Below are 19,244 nucleotides of genomic sequence, written 5' to 3' on the forward strand. Positions count from 1 at the left end.
CAAATCTAGAGATGGCAATCAACCACCAAAGGGCCAAATTTGGCCACTCCCTGTTTTGTAAATAAAGGTTTACTAGAACACAACCACACCCATTTATACACATATTAATCTACAGCTGTTTTAGTGCTACAATGGCAAAATTGAGTAGTCATGAAGGAGACCAAATGGCCCCTAAAGTAGGAATATTTACTACTTGGTCCTTTACAGAAAAAATGTACTGACCCCTGCATAGTCCATCCCACCTTCACCCACCATCCTGTCACCTCTACCTCAAACACCTGATCCATGTCACACTCCCTGACCATCCATGCCATATCCCCCCTACCTTCCCTGGCTGTCCCACCACAGCCCTCCTTTCACCTCTGCATGATACTCAGCTCCTGGCATGCTGGTATTTTATCTCCAGTGAAAAGTATGGAAAAGTTACTGAGATAAGTGGGATAGGTAAGATGGGGTCTGATCAGGATCTGGGCTTTGGCCAAGGACTCTGGGCTAGGTGAACACTCCATGTTTGAGGTCCTAAATTAGGGAGGTGGCCCCATGCTTGGGACCACTTTGGCTCCAGGTTTAAGCTTGGGCTGCGGGGTGGGTCTTGAAGGCCAGCACTGGCCTGGGCTCTCTCACCTGTGACCAGGCTGGAGACGATGAGCGGCAGCACCAGCATCTGCAACATCCTCATGAGAAGCTCCCCGGGGAAAGAAAAGTACTTGATCTGGCGGTAGGTGAGCTGGTACGGGCGCAGGCCAAAGGCCAGGCTGACCCCTAGGGAGTGGAGTTTGGGTCACTCAGCCCCCAGCAGGAGCCGTCCTTCCCAAGAAGGGTGTGTGTGGATGGGGGTGAGAGGAAGAGAGAAACATTCTGTGTATGTGTGTGTGTACATTGTAGGAATGAATGGATTTATGTCACCATGTTGATACTGTGTAAATTTGTGTGTAAACATCTGCACACATGCACACATATGTGACAGCATACACTCATTTGTGTATATGTCTGTACTTGTATATGTGGACCCATGCACATGTTTTTCCCATGTGTGTATAGAGGTGTGACTTATCCTATATAATAAAAGCCTATGTGGTCGTGACACCCTCACGCTGTAACGAGCCATCACCAGGAGGCTGCGTGCGCAGCGGGCACGCATGGGTGAGCGGGGGCTTGATGCTGCGTGTGCAGCACAGAGGTGGGTCCCACGGCTCCATGGAAGTGCATGTGTATTTAAGCTCAGAGTGTGTGCAGAGGAATGTGTGTGTGTGTGTGTGTGTGTGTGTGTGAATGTGCATGCAAGTTCCAGTATGTGTGCAACTGTGTGAGTTTACATCTTTGCAAATGTAAGTTCTGTGCATGCATAAATTAATGTGTTCATGTTTGTGTATTCATATGTAGAAAGTGTGTTTGTCTAGTGTGCACATGTGTGTGCACACATACATATACATATGACATTGTGTGGGCACAGAGCTGTTTTTGCATAAGTGTGCACTATCTGTGTGTGTGTTCTACACAGGAACGGTCACTGGTAGGACAAGATGTGAATGTGTGCAGGTGAGAAGGAGTTGGTGGAATGAAGAGACGTGAGTGCAAGGAATTTCCCTGAAGTCCCCGCCCTCCCAGCCCACTCACCTATGATCACAGCGCTGATGGTCAGCAGGATGAAGGCGTTCCTGCGCAGGAAGCGCAGCACGTGCTCGCGGGTCATGGTCTGCAGGCGCAGGCGCGTGCGCAGTGCTCTCTGCTGCATGCTGTCCTGCAGCCGCTGCAGACAGCCCATCCTGCCAAGCCGCTGGCCACTCTCCCGCAGGAACAGGCTGTTGGCGTGGCTGCTCATCGTCTATCTGCGGGGAACAGAGGGCCCTGGGCCTGGTGGGGAACAGGACAGAGTAGGATGTGGGCAGAGGGAGGGTGGCAGGGTGGAGGAAGCGGCTGAGAAACTCGAAGAGAATCCAGACAGCAGGGGAGGGGCATCTGCGGGGACACCTGAGGACTCTGCCTAGGGTTCAAGGGTCAGGTCTTGGCAGAAAAGAGTGAGGGTCTCAGAATTGCTTCCCTGCTTGTCTGGGAAGAGGCAGGGAAGGAGACCGCGATATAATAGGTTCTTTTGCCACTCCCTGACTCCAGCCCTGTCCTTATTCAGTAAGATCATCACAAGCAATTGGTGGCTGTCCCATCTAATGAGCCAATCTAACAAGGCCACCGCATGCGGAGCCCTAAACATGGTTCCTGGGGGCTAGCCCCCACTCCATTTTAATGTGGTTTGGTGTCTGGCCTGGAGATGCTCACAAATGGCCTTTCAACAACAAAATCGATGACAGCAAGTGCCTGGCAAACAGTGGGTGTCCAATAAATGCAGCTGCTCTGCCGGAGTGCCTGGGTGAGCAACAGGAAGGGAGAAGAGCCTCTTGCGAAGGAAATGGTTATCATCCTTGACCCCGGTGGTCCTTTAGGATCCACCTTTGAAGGGAAATGTGATGTTCAGAATCTCACTGTTTTCCCTACGTCAGACTTTTGTGTCTGCTCTTTAAATTCGGCCATATCCATGCAATCTTATTTACGTTCTAAATAAATGTATCTCAAATGGAAACTTTAGATACATTGGGTCTTTAATCATGATTTTTTCATCTTTATTGTTGAAAGTCTTAGGTATGTCCCCCTTTTCCCCATTGACCTCTTCTAGCCCGCCCTCGCCCTCATTCCAGCTAATTATGTTTTAATACACATTAATAAAATACATATAAAAATAAACACCTTCCTAACCTTTTACCAACCAAACACCTTACATCAAGCATGTCACACTCCCGGCTCAGGAGTTTATTTAAATGAGGACTGCAGCCTGTGAGCCACAAGTTTGACACGCTTGCCTTACATATATAGGGCAGCTTAGAAATTGTGACTTTCATGGGCCTGAGGAACTTTTACCTCTGTGGACTCCTTCCTCCATTAAAATTGTATTTCAGGCCCTGACCGGTTTGGCTCAGTGGATAGAGCGTTGGCCTGTGGACTGAAGGGTCCCAGGTTCGATTCCGGTCAAGAGCATGTACTCTGGTTGCGGGCACATCCCCAGTAGGGGGTGTGCAGGAGGCAGCTGATCAATGTTTCTAACTCTCTATCCCTCTCCCTTCCTCTCTGTAAAAAAAAAAAAATTGTATTTCACAACTGCATTGATATAAAGATGACTATATAATCTTGGAACTAGGTAGAGGTGATGGTTGTACAACATTGTGACTATACCAAATGCCACTGACTACCACTTTGAAACGGTTGGTTTTCTGTTATGTGGATTTCACCTCATATTATGTATTAAAATATTTTCTTTGACTTGAAGTTTAATTCTTTCTTCTGATTTTAAAAGAAGTGAAAAATTTCTGTGGGTTCCTAAAAGTTTCATGGACCCTGAGCACTGGGCCTCCAGTTCCTGAAGGATAGGCAGCCTAGTCTATACTGATCTTACAGCAAAAAAAAAAAAAAAGTGGGTCCTGGAATTCTGTTATTCCTCTAGAGCAGTGGTTCTCAACCTTCCTAATGCCGCGACCCTTTAATACAGTTCCTCATGTTGTGGTGACCCCCAACCATAACATTATTTTCGTTGCTACTTCATAACTGTAATTTTGCTACTGTTATGTATCATAATGTAAATATCTGATATGCAGGATGTATTTTCATTGTTACAAATTGAACATAATTAAAGCATAGTGATTAATCACAAAAACAATATGTAATTATATATGTGTTTTCCGATGGTCTTAGGCGACCCCTGTGAAAGGGTCATTCAACCCCCAAAGGGGTTGCGACCCACAGGTTGAGAACCGCTGCTCTAGATTCACTCCCAGGTCAAAGGCTGACCACTAGAGATGGCACTGCCCAGGCTCCCTTGCCCACTGGCTCCCCGCTGGGTCAGGCCAGCAGAGGGCAACAGGAGAGTGGAGGGTGGGAGGGGATGGAACATTGGCTCTCCCCGTTCCCCCTGCCACGCCCCTGTTTGGCAGTGGCTGTGTTCCTCGACCTAAGGCCACAGCTCCCATCAGACAATCCTCTCTGCCTACTGGCATCCAGATGTCTTCCTTCGGAAAATGTCTATACAGTTCCTCTGCCCGTTTTTTTAGTTGGATTTGGGAGGTTTCTTTGGTTACTGAGTTGTATGAGTTCTTTATGTATTTTGAATCTGAACCCATTTTCCAATATATGGTTTGCAAAAAATTTTCTCCCATTCTGCAGGTTGCCTTTTTGCTTTGCTAATGCTTTCTTCTGCTGTTCAGAAGCTTTTAAGTTTGATGTAGTCCCACTTGTTGATTTTTTTTTTTGTTTTGTTGCTTGTCCTTTTGGTGTCATATCCAAAAAGCATTGCCCAATATCAAGGAGCTTCTTTCCTCTGTTCTCTCCTAGGAATTTTATGGTTCAGGTCTTATGTGTAAGTCTTTGACCAATTTCGAGTTAATTTTGGTGAGTGGTGTGAGACAGGGGTCCGGTTTGACCATTCTGCATTTGCTTATCCTGTTTTTCCAACACCATTTGTTGAAGAGACTGTCCTTTCCCCTATGGGTGCTCTTGGACCTCTTGACGCAATACAGGTTCTAACTCTCACTATAATGGCAATCATAGTACAATATATAAATGTACCAAACAGCATGCTGTACACCTTAAATTTTCTCAATGTTATCTGTCAAATATACTTCAATTTTTAAAAATGACAGCCTCTGTTACAGCCTCCACTCTCCTTGGGTCCCTCTCCTGCTCCCTCCCTGTGAATCTCCACTCCTGCTGGTCCCTGAGTGCTGCACCAGCCTTGCTGGTTTCCCTTAACCCTGCTCAGACCTTTGTAAATAGTCCTTATCTTAAACTCTTTTCAGTGTGCTTGTCTCCTGACTGATACACCAGATGCACCTCACTGTTAGAAAACACTCTCCAAGCCCGGCAGGCATGGCTCAGTGGCTGAGCATCAACCTATGAACCAGGAGGTCACGGTTTGATTCCCTGGTAAGGCATATGCCTGGATTGTGGGCTCGATCCCCATTGTGGGGTGTGCAGGAGGCAGCCGATCGATGATTCTCTCTCATCATTGATGTTTCTATCTCTCCCTCTCCCTTCCTCTCTGAAATCAATAAAAATCTATTTTTTTTAAAAAACAACTCTCTAAGCCAGCGGTTCTCAACCTGTGGGTCGCGACCCCTTTGGGGTCGAACGACCCTTTCACAGGGGTCGCCTAAGACCATTGGAAAACACCTATATAATTACATATTGTTTTTGTGATTAATCACTATGCTTTAATTATGTTCAATTTGTAACAATGAAATTGGGGGTCACCACAACATGAGGAACTGTATTAAAGGGTCGCGGCATTAGGAAGGTTGAGAACCACTGCTCTAAGCCAAAGGAAGGCAGCAAACTGCGGAACTCTGTGCCTATTTGGTTTGCCTGGGATTGCTGCACCGGTAAGAACTTGGTCTCACCCAGCTAGTCTCTGAGGGATCAGAGCTTTGGATGTGTCTCCTCACCCCACCCCCACTGCCTGCATTCATCCAGGTCGGAGCTGAGAGTCTGTAGAAAGTCTCAGTTCTACCAGCAGGTAGGCCTCTGGACTCTTTGGTTTTTTCCTGCCATTGGCTGAGCAGCTACTTTTCTGAGCTCACTGTCTTCCTTGGCCTCCTTTGCTTCCCCCTACATCTGAGGGCTGGGTCATCTGCCTTAACTGCCCAGGTCTCAGTTCCAGGTCCCGAATGCCAAACCCCAGTTGGTTCCTGCTCCAAATGGATCCACTGATGCTGCTTCTCACTTTGCTGTGAAAGATCCCAGACATGGGATCACACACAACACAGGAAACTCGTAATTTCTCCTTCTCCTCTAGGGTGTATGTTTCCAGTCTTTGAGCAGTGGTAGCTCCAAGCTGCCCAAGGATCCCAAGGGACTGTTCAGCTGAGATCTAAACTAGTCACAACAACTCCAGAGCTAGTTTTGTCTCTTTCTTTTCTCTTCTTTCCAAAAAAATAGTATGGCATAGAGCAGGCATGGGCACACCCATAGTCTGAGGGCCAAATCCAGCCCCCGGCTTGTTGTTGTAAATAAAGTTTTATTGGAACACACCCAGACTCATTCCTTATGTATTGTCTATGTGCTATAATGTCTGAGGTGAGTTACTGGGACGGAGATTATATGGGCTACAAAACAGTCAGTCTCTCTGGCCCGTTAATAAAAAACTTTCCTCAACCCTGGCCTATTAGAAGAGCATCCCTGAGCCCTTATTTCAACCCCTGCTCCGCCTTGCAGGAACCGGTGTCCTTCTATGTGGTTTAGACGGCCCAGTTCAGGTGATGCTTTGAACAGCGCCTGGCGAGCATGAAATAGATGCCAACTGTGGTTCATATAAAGCAGAGACCCAACAGACTCATGATTGAGGACAGAGAAAACCGCTGAAGCAAGAGAATGTCTTCCTCCCCGTTTCTCTCAGTCCTGTCTGCGTCACTTGTCAGGCAATTCTTGACTTGAAATGGTTTTCCCAGGACCTTGGCTTCCGCTTGGGCCTTTCTCAGTGTCTCTTGGACGCCTGGGGGCTTGTCCCCTCAGCCTGACTTCTCTCTTTTCTAGTCTCTCCTGGTCCCAGGTGTTCTCTTAACCCTGCTTCTTAGGCTTCCTGCTCGGGAAATGGTCCTTCTAGTGCCCCCTTGTCCTTGCAGAGATTCAAGGATCCATCTCCCCACTGGTTCCCCAACCTCCAGGCTCCAATGAGATGTGCTCGTGGCCCTCGGAGCCGAGGGGGAAAAGGAAAGTCTCTTATGTTCTAAAGCTGAAACAAACTACAGTAGACAAAGCAAGGTGGCTTTCCATACATTTTATCTCACCCCTCTGCTGGCCTAACTGGGAAGCGTGAGGGGAAAGAGAAGAAGGAAATCACACACATCTCACACACGCACACACTTGACACACAACCGCACACACCTCTTGTGTGCAACTGACACATACGCCGCCACACAGAGACACACGATCACATACAGAGAACTGTTCAGACATACAGCCCCAGACACAGCTTCCGAAATGCAACGGCACTCAATGCAGCGTCAGTCATACGATATTTACACACACAGACACGTGTGCACACTCGGGGCCACAGTCCTGGCACACCATCCACCCACACAGCCCCCCCATCCCTCTTCAAACACGCAAACCCCCACATGGACTTTCACGGCCCTACACAGGTCCCCTTTGTAAATGACACTCCAGGCGTGCAGCGCCAAACAATTCACACACACACACACACTTGGGACACAAGACGGAAAAACTTCAGACATTCACATACATCCCCACGTTTAAATATTCCGCCGCACACACCTCTTCCACACGTCTTCCTTTGGGAAGGCAACCCCATAAATTGTCCCAAACACACACACACACACACACACACACACACACACACACCCATCACCACCACCGCCCACCCATCTTTGGACCTCGCCTCCCTGCAGCCGTGACCAGTCTCGGTCACAGCCAGGTCTGTCGAGTTGGAGGAAACCCCTCTAATAGACCAGGGACGAGCCCTGTTGAGGGTCAAGGCATCAGACCCAGAGCTGGAACCTGCCCAGGAGCGGAGGCCACAGGTAGAGGGACGGGATGGGGGCGAGGAGGGGGCAGGGAGACCCGGGCTCGGTAACTAACGGCAGGAAACTCAGCAGGGCGACCGGGAGGTGAGCGGCGGCGGCGGCTCTAAGGGGCAGGGAGGAACTGAACGAGCGGCCAGAGATGGCGCCCCACCCGCCTGACCCCGGCGTGGTCCAAACCCGCCTGGGATCCCGCCTGCCCTGCGCCTCCGGGACCGTCCCTACGCGTGCGGGCCGTGGTGTCCCCACTCACCCGCGTCTGGAGCGGCGCCTCGGCCTGTACGCTGCGTCCCGGTGGCAGGAGCCGGAGCCCCGCCAAGCGCCCGGCTCGGGCAGCGGGGACCCGGCAGGGACAGCGCGGTGCCGGCGTGGGGACCCGGGCGGCGGAGGCACGGGTGCCGAGCCAGGACGCGCTGTGCAGCCGGTGGGATCCGCGCCGGCCGTGCGCTCACGTGGGTGCCGGGGCCCCGGGCGGCCGGGGGAGGGGAAGGGATCCCCTCAGGGATGCCCCCCGCCTCCCCTGCGCCCAGACTCCGCTGCAGCGCAGAAAGGGCGCGCCGCGTGTCTGCGGAAGGAGGGGGATCCTGAGGTGGGCGGGGTGGGTGGCTCTCTCGCGTCCTGCCCCCGCCCCCGCGCAGAGCCGCGCCTCCGAGCCCCAGCCTCCTGCTGCCTCCCCGGCCCTCCGAGACCTGGCGACCTGGACATCCCTGGGAGCCCAGACTCGCTCCTGGCACCCCTGGAGTCGGCCCGCGTCCGCATCCCGGGCGGAGGCCCCGGGAAAGCGTGGGTGCGGGAGGCCCAGTGACCACAGCTCCCGCGCGTGGGCTCCTCGGCCCGCTGCTCCCCTTGGGGGCTGTGTGCCTGGGCCGCTGTGTGTGCCGGGCCAGCCCCTCTCCCTCTCTGAGCCTGGCCTCCTTAGCTAAACAACGCATGGACTCTGCTGACCCCACAGGAAATTAAAGCGCATACCTGTTACTATTGTAATTAATATTATTCTTTGCTGTCTTCAGCAGTCATTTGTCCAGCGCGCTGATCCCGCTTTTCTTCTCAAAGGGCGCTGACATCGCTGCCCACAACTCCCGCCGCTCTGTCAGCTCCTTGCCATTTTTAAAAGGTGAGCACAGAGCCGCACGTCCCACACTGGAGATTGAGCCCACAACCCCGGGGTATGTGTCCTGACCGGGATTCAAATCGTGACCTCCTGGTTCATAAGTTGACAACCACTGAGCCACACACAGATAATAATAACAACAACAAAGAAAGTCAGAAAAACTGTCACGGGAGACTAAGGAGACATGATGACTAATATAATATGGGGTCCTGCAGAGGCTCCTGGAACAGAAAAAGGATGTGAAGAAAAAACAGAAAATCTCAATAGGGTATGGATTTTAATAATAATGTATCAATATTAACTCATTAAGTATAACAATTGTATCATCCTAATGGACAATATTAATAATAAGGGAGCCCTGGCTGGGTGGCTCAGTCAGTTGGAGAGTAGTCCCATACACCAAAAGGTTGTGAGTTCCATTCCTGGTCGGGGTGCATATGAGAGGCAACCCAATCAATATTGTTCTCACACCTCTCTTTTTCTCTCTCTCTCTGTCTCTCAAATCAAAAACATATAGTTGAGTGAGGATTAAAAACAATAGTCCAGCCGGTGTAGGTGAGTGGTTGAGTGTCAACCTATGAACCAGGAGGTCACAGTTCAATTCCCAGTCAGGGCACAAGCCTGGGAGGCGGGCTCAATCCCCAGTTGGAGGCATGCAGGAGGCAGCTGATCCATGATTCTCCCTCATCATTGATGTTTCTATCTCTCTCTCCCTCTCGTCCTCTCTGAAATCAATAAAAAATATTTTAAAAATATAATAATAATAATGGAAATTGTTGGGTGGAGAGGATAAGGGAACTCCATGTACTATCTTTTCAATTTTCTTGTAAATCTAAAATTATTATAAGAAATTGTGTCTGTTAATTAAAACAATCATGTACAGTACAGGGAATAGAGTCAATAATGTAATAACTTTGCATGGTGATAGATGGTTATGAGGCTTACTGTGGTGGTCAATCACATCATAAGGTTTATAAATGTTGAATCACTATGTTGTACACCTGAAACTAATATAACATTATATGCCAACTAGACTTTAATTTTAAAATGTTAATAAAATAATAAGATCCTGGAGGACTCCAAAGAATATGCACCTATCTGAGTTATACCAATTAATCATTACTGTATTAGAAATTAAAGCTGAGGGTTTAAAATATGTATTTATTCGTTTTCACATAAAAAGCATATTTTATGAAAAATAATATTTTCCAAAACAAGAAAGGCAATGTTTCACACTTTTGCAGATGGCTTTGATGTCCAGCTTAATAAAAAGACGGGGGGGGTGCATACAGTTGCTCTTGATTATGTGCAGACTCCAGAGTAGCAAATTCACCCACTCGCATAAACGTATCTGTGACCCAAAATCAATGCTGGTGGCACTTTTGTGGTCATTAGCGAATTGCCCAGAGCAGCCAACAGGCCAACAGGTGTGTCCCAGCTGCGGTTGAACAAGGCGATGTGCGCTCTGCCTTCTTGGACCAGCTGTCGTACATGAAAGATGGCCTTCCCGTGGTCTAGTTGGTGTCACGTTTTCCTCATTTCTGTGGATTTTAAAACGGCTCCCAGGCATAGTGCCGAAGTGCTGTCTACTGTTTGTCAGCTTAAGAAGGCTGTGATGTGCGCCACGGAGAAAATATGTATTAGGTAAGCTTCATTCTGGCAAGAGTTACGATGTTGTTGGCTGTGAATTCAATGTCAGTGAATTACATATAGATAGATACGTACATTTTATCATAGACTATATTCAATTGGTGTCTTTAAACAGAAACGCCCATAAAACAGTCAGGTATTGATTGGTTGATGACTGATTGACAAAAATGTGAGCAGAGGCTCGCAGCAACCTCACCCAGTCTATCTCCCTGGGAGCAACGGTTTATCCGCTAATTCAGTGTTTGCACAACTTTCTAGAACAAAAGTACCATGAATCACAAGAATTAAATGTATTTTGTGCATTGAATCTGCGGGGATATGTTGTTTTGATCGAAGTATTTGAAGAAAATTCAATCTTACATGAACAGGTAATTTTAAAAGGAAAGAGTATTTTGCTCGGTTTTTCAGGTCATTGTGACTATTCTTTGAGACCGCACCAAAACGCAACACATTTTAGTTCCTTAAAGGATAGTTGCAAAGTGGGATCTGAATTATCAGCGAAGTGTTGTACTTTTTAAATTAACATTAAAGTCCATTGAGTGCATCTTTATCCATGCATGATTTTGAAACATCATGCACTAGTCATTTGAAAAATGTTACTTCACTGAATTACAAAGATCTCCCAAATATTAACACATTTCATTATTCAATATCCAAAATGAATGCGAAATATCCACAATTAACAAAATGTCAACACTTCCCAAAAAAGGACAGGATCAGAATTCTTGATTTTTCTTTTGCTTCGGTCTGCCATATGGCTTGGCTCAACACTCACTGATTCTGTCTTTAAATTTTTACATTAACCTCACCACTGATTTTTTTTCAAGGATGTACATAATACCTTTATCCACTATATTTAAAAATTGGAAACAACCCCAAACCCAAGGACAAACAACAGGACTAAGCAGAGCCTGCTCTGTCAATGCACTGAATACTGTGTACCTACTTTACTATTTTTCTAAAGTAGTTTTTGAAGATCATCAATGAGTTTTGCATTAGTTTTATGGGAGGCAGGGAGGGTTCAACTGACATTGAAATATGATTTATCTTTTTTAGGAGAATATCTTTATTACCTCCAAGTGGAGAAAAGATAGTGTAACTATATCTCCAAAGAATGCCTCATAAAGAAAAAAGAATCTGAGCTATAATTGAAAAATAGTTTTTTAAAAGAGAAAAATAAATAAGTAAGTAAGTAAGTAAGTAAATAAATAAATAAATAAATGCTAGAAAGAATCTGACATATTTCGCTCTTTGGAAATTACAGATCCACCCAAAGAGGTGCCCACCCCACCCCCCTCGCCCTGGCTCTGGGAGTGTCTCATTCTCTCAATAAGGGAAAGGCTGCTGACTCCGTTTACAGGTGTAAAGGGGCTCACAGCCCACATTGTTGAGCCAGAGCTGGCGCCCCGCTCAGGTCCACTCTGACCAGTGGCTCCAGCTCTGGCCCAGCATTCGGATGGAGCATCCCCAGGCCGTCCCAGATGACTGCCCTGTCCGAGGGGTGGGGCCTGAACAGGGGCTGAGCCAAGAGGAGCCTGAGACAGGAGGAATCGAGGCTAATCCTCTGTGGAAAGTGCTCCCTATTAATTAATTAGGGCAGAGTTGGCCTGAGGCATCCCCGCAGCCCCCGGAGTCATTAAGGGAGAGGGAGTCTCATTATCAGCTGTCAGGTTCCCCATCATTCCCAGGGCCCCAAAGGGAGCAGAGGAGCAGGGAGAGAAAGGCCAGGTTCCCCCTCCTCTGAGCCCCACCCTCCTCCTTATAACCACAGTGGCCCGATATACAAGTGAAGTGACTGAAACCACAGGCAGAATTTCAGGGGAGAAAAGGAGATTCAAAGATGAGGGGATACGTTCATTTTCCCCCAAATCCAGCCTGGGTTTATACTGATGTAAGATATTCAGGATAAATAAATCCATAGCGACAGAACACAGCTGAGTGGTTGTCGGGGGCTGAAGGGGGGAAGGAAAGGAGAGTGACTGCTAATGGATGTGGGGTTTCCTTTTGGGGCGATGAAAAAGTTCTGGAACTAGGTGTTGATTGCACAACATCATGAATGTACTTCATAACACTGCCCTGTGACTTCTAAGTGGTTATCATGGCTATGGTGGGAATCATTTGCAATACATAAATGTAGCAAGTCATCACATGCTTAAACTTACACAGTGTTCTGTGTCCGCTGTATCTCAATAAAGCTGGGGAAATGGTTACAATGGTAAGTTTCGTTATGTGTACTTTACAATGAAAAAATCAGTCTCCTTCTAGTCCCCGATTGTTTCTTTAACGTTTCTGAGCGTCTGCTTTGTGCCCAGCATTGTTCTGAGCAGGGAAGCATAGAGCTGCCCTCAGAGCTCTGTCTCAATGAGAAATCGCCCTGGAGACCTTCCCATGGCCTCCTGGGACACCCTTCTTCCTCCCTTGCTTCTGTGTCCTAGGACTTTGACCCTCGTGGGTTGTACCCTCAGGCTCCCTCACTGTCCGGTTCTGGCTGGGTTCAGGTAAAGGAAGACACTTGCGGGAGGTCCAAAGGATGGAGGAGAGTGAGGCCAGGGCATGTTGCCCTCCGGCCCCTCCTTCCAGTCTCACTGCGGATGGCTGTGCCCCTGGACTGTAGACCACAGGTCCTGGCAGATTCTGGCAGTAACTGCTCCCTCCTTCTCCTTCTCCTGCTCCTGCTCCTGCTCAGAGAGAGTAACAGCTCCCAGGTGCTGCTAGCTCCAGGTGACTGCACCATCCTATACTGTTTCCTTACGCCACCACCATGTCCTCACCAACTCTCCTGTTTGAGTCTGCTTCTTGCTGAGACTTCCCTCTAGACAGGCACTTAGAAGCGGCAGTAGAAAAATGAACAGACCTGGATAAGAAGTCCTGGAGGTCTAATGCACAGCATGGTGATTACAGACAGCAATACACTGTATTATAAACTTCACAGTTGCTAAAAGACTAGATCTTAATGGATCCCATCACCAAAAAAAAGATAATTATGTGACATGATAGAGGTGTGAACTAACATTACCATTTAATCATGTTGCAATGTATCAATGTAACAAATCGACACATTGTACACTTTAAACTTACACAGTGTTGTATGTCAATTATATTTCAATAAAAATACATTTGAAAAATAGCCCTAACCAGTTTGGCTCAGTGGATAGAGCGTCGGCCTGCGGACTCAAGGGTCCCAGGTTCGATTCCGGTCAAGGGCATGTACCTTGGTTGCGGGCACATCCCCAGTAGGGAGTGTGCAGGAGGCAGCTGAATGGATGTTTCTCTCTCATCGATGTTTCTAACTCTCTATCCCTCTCCCTTCCTCTCTGTAAAAAAATCAATAAAATATATTTTTAAAAAACAAAAAAAAAGGAAAAATAAACACAGTAGTCACGCCCTTACCCGTGGAGGTTACATTCCCAGATTGCTAGTGATGTCCTTTGTTTATTATTTTTCTATGTATACACACCTGTGATAAAGCTTAACTTACAAATTAGACACAATAAGAGATTAACAATAATACTAAAATAGAACAATTATAACAATGTACTGTAATAAAAGCTATGTGAATGGTTTAGGGGCCATTGTTAAGTAAAATGAGTGTACTTGAACACAAGCAGTGCGATGCCATGACCGTCAACCTGATAACCCGGACGGCTGCTGAGTGAGTCATGGGCAGGGAGTGTACACAGCACACATGGTAGACAGAGGGATGATTCACATTGGGGCACAGTGGGAGGGCTCGGTTTCATCATGCTGCTCAGAATGGTGCACAATGTAAAACGTATGAATTGTTTATTTCTGGAATTTTCCATTTACTATTTTCAGACCACAGTTGACCATGGGTAACTGAAACTGCAGAAAACAAAACCATGGATAAAGGGGGACTACTGTAAAAAAAATAGCCATCACAACTTAAAAAGAAATAAAATTCCAATAAACAGGCAATGAGGAACACACTGTAGGGTCTCAGTGTGTCCCTGGTGGCAGCTGCAGGAGCTGGGGAGCCTGAGCGAGAAACACTAGAAAGCAACATCATGGCAGGGAAGAGAGGGAAAAGGCACGGAGGACAGACATTTTAAAGATTTTTTTATGATCAAGGTAATACCTGTTTATTGTAGAAAATTTGGAAAATGCATAAAGTGTAGAAGGAAACAAAAAAGTCACACAAATCCATTTTTATACAGCAATCATGAACTATCAGAAAGTGAAACTAAGAAAGCAATCCCATTTATAACTTCATCAAATATAAAATAAAATATCTAGGAATAAATTTAATCAAAGAGGTAAAACACCTCTACTCAGAAAATTATAAGACATTGAAGATGACACTAATAAATGAAAACATATACAATGCTCATAGATAAGAAGAATTATCATCATTAAAATGTCCATACGACCCAAAGCAATCCATAAATTCAACACAATTCCTATCAAAATACCAATGGTGTTTTTCACAGAACTGGAACAAATGATCCAAAAATTTGTATGGAAACATAAAAGATGCGGAACAGCAACAGCAATCTTGAGAAAGAAGAACAAATGGAAGGTATCACGCTACATGATAGCAATCTATATTACAAGGGTATGGTAATCAAAACAGCATGGTACTGGCATAAAAACACACATAGATCAATGGAATGGAATAGAGAGCCCAGAAAAAAACCACATGTAGATGGTCAATTAATCTATGACAAAGGAGGCAAGAATATACAATGGGGTAAAGACAGTCTATTCAATAAAATGGTGTTGGGTTAATTGGACAGATACATGCAAAAAAAAAAAAGAAACTAGGCCACCTTCTTACACCATATACAAGAATAAATTCAAAATGGATTAAAAACTTGTACGACTCGAAACCATAAAAATCCTAGAAGAAAACATAGGCAGTAAAATCTCGGACATTTCTCATAGCAATATTTTTTCTGATGGATCTCCTCGGGCAAGGGAAACAAAAGAAAAAATAAACAAATGGGACTACATCAAACTATAAAGTTTTTGCACAGCAAAGGAAACCATCAAGAAAATAAAAAGACAACCTACTGAATGGGAGAACATATTAGCCAGTGATATATCTAATAAAGGGTTAACATCCAAAATTTATAAAGAACTCATACAACTAAATACCAGAAAAAGAAACAACCCAGTAAGAGACATCTATAACACTTTAAACAATAAAGAATTTTAAAAAAGAAAAAGAAACAACACAGTTAAAAAGTGGACAGAAGAGCCCTGGCTGGTGTGGCTCAGTTGGTTGGACATCGTCCTGTGCACCAAAGGTTGCTGGCTCGATTCTAGGTCAGGGTACATGCCTGGGTTTCCAGCTTGATTCCCAGTGGGAGGGCCTATAGGAGGCAGCCAATTGATCTTCTCAAATGGATGTTTCTCTTTCTCTCTCTTCCTCTCCCTCTCCCTCTCCCTCTCCCTCTCCCTCTCCCTTTCTCTCTCTAAAAAACAAAAAAAAAATTTTTTAACATGGGCAGAAGACCTGAATAGACAGTTCTCCAAAGAGGACATACAGATGGCCAATAGACATATGGAAAGTTGCTCAACATCACTAATCATCAAAGAAATGCAAATTAAAAGCACAATGAGATATTCCTCACACCTATCAGAATGGCTATCATCAATAAATCAACAAACAACAAGTGTTGGTAAGAATGTGGAGAAAAGGGAACCCTTATGCACTGTTGGTGACAATGCAGATTGGTGTAACCACTATGGAAAACAGTGCAGAGGTGTCTCAAAAATTTTTAAATGGAACTGCCTTATGACCCAGCGATTCCACTTCTGGGTATATACTAGTATAAAGAAACCTAAAATACTAATTCAAAAGAATATGTGCACCCCTATGTTCATTGAAGCATTATTTACAATAACCAAGATATGGGAGCAACCCAAGTGTCCATCAATAGACAAATGAATGAAAAAGTTGTGATACATATACACAATGGAATATTACCTGGCCATAAAAAAGAATATAATCTTACCTTTTGTGACAGCATGGGTAGACTAGAGGATATTATGCTAAATGAAATGTCAGACAGAGAAAGATAAATGTCATATGATTTCACTTACGTATGGAACCTAAAGAACAAAATAAATAAACAAGTAATAGAAACAAATTCATAATTACAGAGAACAGACTGACAGTTGTCAGAGGGGAGGGGAGCTGGTGGGCTAGGTGAAAAAGGTGAAGGGATTAAGTGGAAATTGGTATTTACAGAATAGCTACAGAGATGTAAATTACAGCATAGGAAATCTAGTCAATAATAATGTAATAACATGTATGGGGCCAGGTGGGTACTTGAAATATTGGGGGGCTAGGGGACCACTCCATAAAGTACATGATTGTCATCTAATCACTATACTGTACTTCTGAAATGAATACAGAATAATATTGAATCTAAACTAAAATTGAAAAATAAAGAAAGATTCAAACAAATCCCATTCATAACCTTCACTAACACGTTGGATTACTTTTAGGTAAGAATATTTTTTCTATCAAAATTAGAATCATGCCTATGTGCTACAGCATGGATAAACCATGAGGCCATTATGCTGTGAATGAAATAAGCCAGATTCAAAGGGACAAATACTGTGTGATTCCACTTATATGAGGCACTTAGAACAATCAGGTTCAGAGAGAGAAAGTGGAATGGCCAGGAACCAGGGGAGGGATATGGGGAGTTAGTGTTTAATGGGGCAGAGTTTCAGTCTGGGAAGATGAAAAAGTTCTGGTGATGAATGGTGGTGAGGGCTACACAACAATGTGAATGTACTTAAAGCCACTGAACTGTACATTTGACATGGTTAAGATGGTAAGTTTGATGCTATGTATATTTTACCATGTTTTTTTTAAATAGAATCATGTCATTTTGGCAGTTTGTTGTCCTGCTTCTGATGGTATTTATTTGATGATGATGATTTATTGCACCTTAAGCAATTACTTCTATCAGACATGATCTCAGTGGTTTATTTTATTTTATTTTTTAACAGGAAACAAAGGTCACGGTAATGTTACTATTATACATTGGAACATAAATCACAGTCAAGCACAAATATCAAAACAATAGACTCATTTTTCATCTTTAACTTGTTTGTTTTCACTGGTTTCTTCCATATCAAAAGTGAATCGTTTGTCATAGCCCATTAGATGGTCATAGTCTTCGGGGTTTTGAAAGAGACCTGGATTAACTAACAGTGGTTTTGCTTTAGCATAAAACGTAGTAAACACGTATTAGTATGTGCTGTTTGGAATCTTCATGTCATTCTGGTGAAACACTGTACGCATTTCTGAAAGCACAACATTATAAGAAATGGCTTTATAAGTGTCTGTTGTGGCCTCGTGGCACAACCAATGACCTAGCCTTTTATAACAAAGAGAAGCAGTGCTGGGGTGGTCACTATAAAGAGTCCTATGATGCCATAAAATAAGATTTGCAAAGGCAGGCTTCCAAATCTGATATTATTCTGTGCAAGAATGTATGATAGAAAGGCAAGGCTCATCACACTTGTAGAATAAGAGAAACATTTCACACCATATGTTGTCTGGGCCAGAATCCCAGTATAAATCAGCTTGTCTGGTTTTTCACCCTCTGTAGGTAAGCATCAAATGCATCTTTCCCAACAGATATGTTGGCACAGGGTGCCAGAAAAGTGGTATGTCTCCTTGCATCCCTGTGTTCCCACCAATGTCCACCCTAAGGAGTTGCTGCGGAGCGGGGTGGCCTTCACAGGGCTGCCCTCTTCCCGCCCAGCCATGTTAGGCTACCGATGGGCCAGCCAACACCGGAAGCAGCATTCTGCACCTGAGAAGTGGCCATGGACAGGCTGCAGTGGCCTGCTCTTCACCCAATTACTTGGTGGCTTATTTTAGTTTCGCATTTTCCATCTCCCCCACTGGATGAGAAGCTCCATAAGGGAAAGGACTTGGTCTCTCATCACTCTTGGCTCCTGGTTCTAAGTCCAGTGATGACACAGAGCAGGAGCTCAGTAATGTTTGTCAAATAACTCAATCAATCAACCATTGGGAAAGAGATTTTATGGTGGATCCCCAAGGCCACCCTCCACCCATTTCCAACCTCTCTGCACCCCAGGTAATGGATGGATCTGTGTGGACCCTATCAATGGGCTCCCTGTTTCCAGGAATCTGGCAGGTGGATTTGACTTAAAGGAGGGTCCAGCAGGAAATGACAGAAGCGTTAGGATTAAGGTGGGAAACTAACATATAGAAGATGAGGTCAGCCCGGTCAGTGTGACTCAGCGGTTGAACATCGACCTATGAACCAGGAGGACCCGGTTCAATTACCGGTCAGGGCACAGGCACGGGTTGCGGGCTCAATCCCCAGTGGAGGGTGGGGGTGGGGACGTGCAGGAGGAAACCAATCAATGATTCGCTCTCATCATGAATGTTTCTATCTCTCTCTCCCTCTTTCTTTCTCTCTGAAATCAATAAAAATATATATTTTAAAAAAGAAGAAAATGATGATAAGCTCAGAACACCAGGAGAGAACACAGCTGCCTCTCTCTGGTTCTGCTCTTGGCGCACTGAAGAGGTGCTTTCAGTGTGCACAGGTGATGGTGAATGCCCCACAGAGGTAGGGGTAGGCAAGGGACTTCGGACTAAAGAGACAGATGTCATTATATTAGTTTCCTAGGACTTCCATAACAAATTACCACAAACTGGGTGGCTTAAAACAATAGAAATTTATTCTCTCACAAACCTGGAGGCCAGAAGTCTGAAATGAAGGTGTTGGCAGACTCCTACTCCCTCCAAAGGCTCTAAGGGGGGATCCTTTCTTTGCCTCTCCCAGTTTCTAGTGGTTGCCGGCAATCCTTGTTGTTCCTCAGCTTATACAGGCATCACTCCAGTCTCTGCCTCTTTCTTCATGTGGCCATCTTCCCTGTATGTCTCC

The 19,244-nt window shown here is 45.4% G+C and overlaps 1 protein-coding gene and 1 pseudogene across 3 annotated transcripts in view; both read right to left on the bottom strand.

Moving 5' to 3' along the window:
* The window catches only part of SLC1A6 (solute carrier family 1 member 6), a 19,577-nt gene extending 11,457 nt beyond the window's left edge, over positions 1–8,120 (bottom strand). The window contains exons 1-3 of one of the 3 annotated variants that reach the window (XM_014465119.2): positions 7,831–8,117; positions 1,618–1,854; positions 625–762 (exon numbers count right to left, since the gene is read on the bottom strand). In XM_014465119.2, coding sequence (XP_014320605.1) covers positions 625–762; positions 1,618–1,822 — 343 coding nt within the window. In that variant the 5' untranslated portion in view covers positions 1,823–1,854; positions 7,831–8,117. Of the gene's footprint in view, positions 1–624; positions 763–1,617; positions 1,855–7,830 lie in introns of all 3 variants that reach the window. The other 2 variants (XM_023763322.1, XM_023763323.1) reach the window with 2 other exon arrangements.
* A 9,226-nt stretch (positions 8,121–17,346) lies between these two features.
* LOC102423014 lies at positions 17,347–18,090 on the bottom strand (annotated as a pseudogene).
* Positions 18,091–19,244: the final 1,154 nt, after the last annotated feature.

Source organism: Myotis lucifugus, unplaced genomic scaffold (assembly GCF_000147115.1).
Source record: "Myotis lucifugus unplaced genomic scaffold, Myoluc2.0 scaffold_280, whole genome shotgun sequence".
Lineage (NCBI taxonomy): Eukaryota > Metazoa > Chordata > Mammalia > Chiroptera > Vespertilionidae > Myotis > Myotis lucifugus.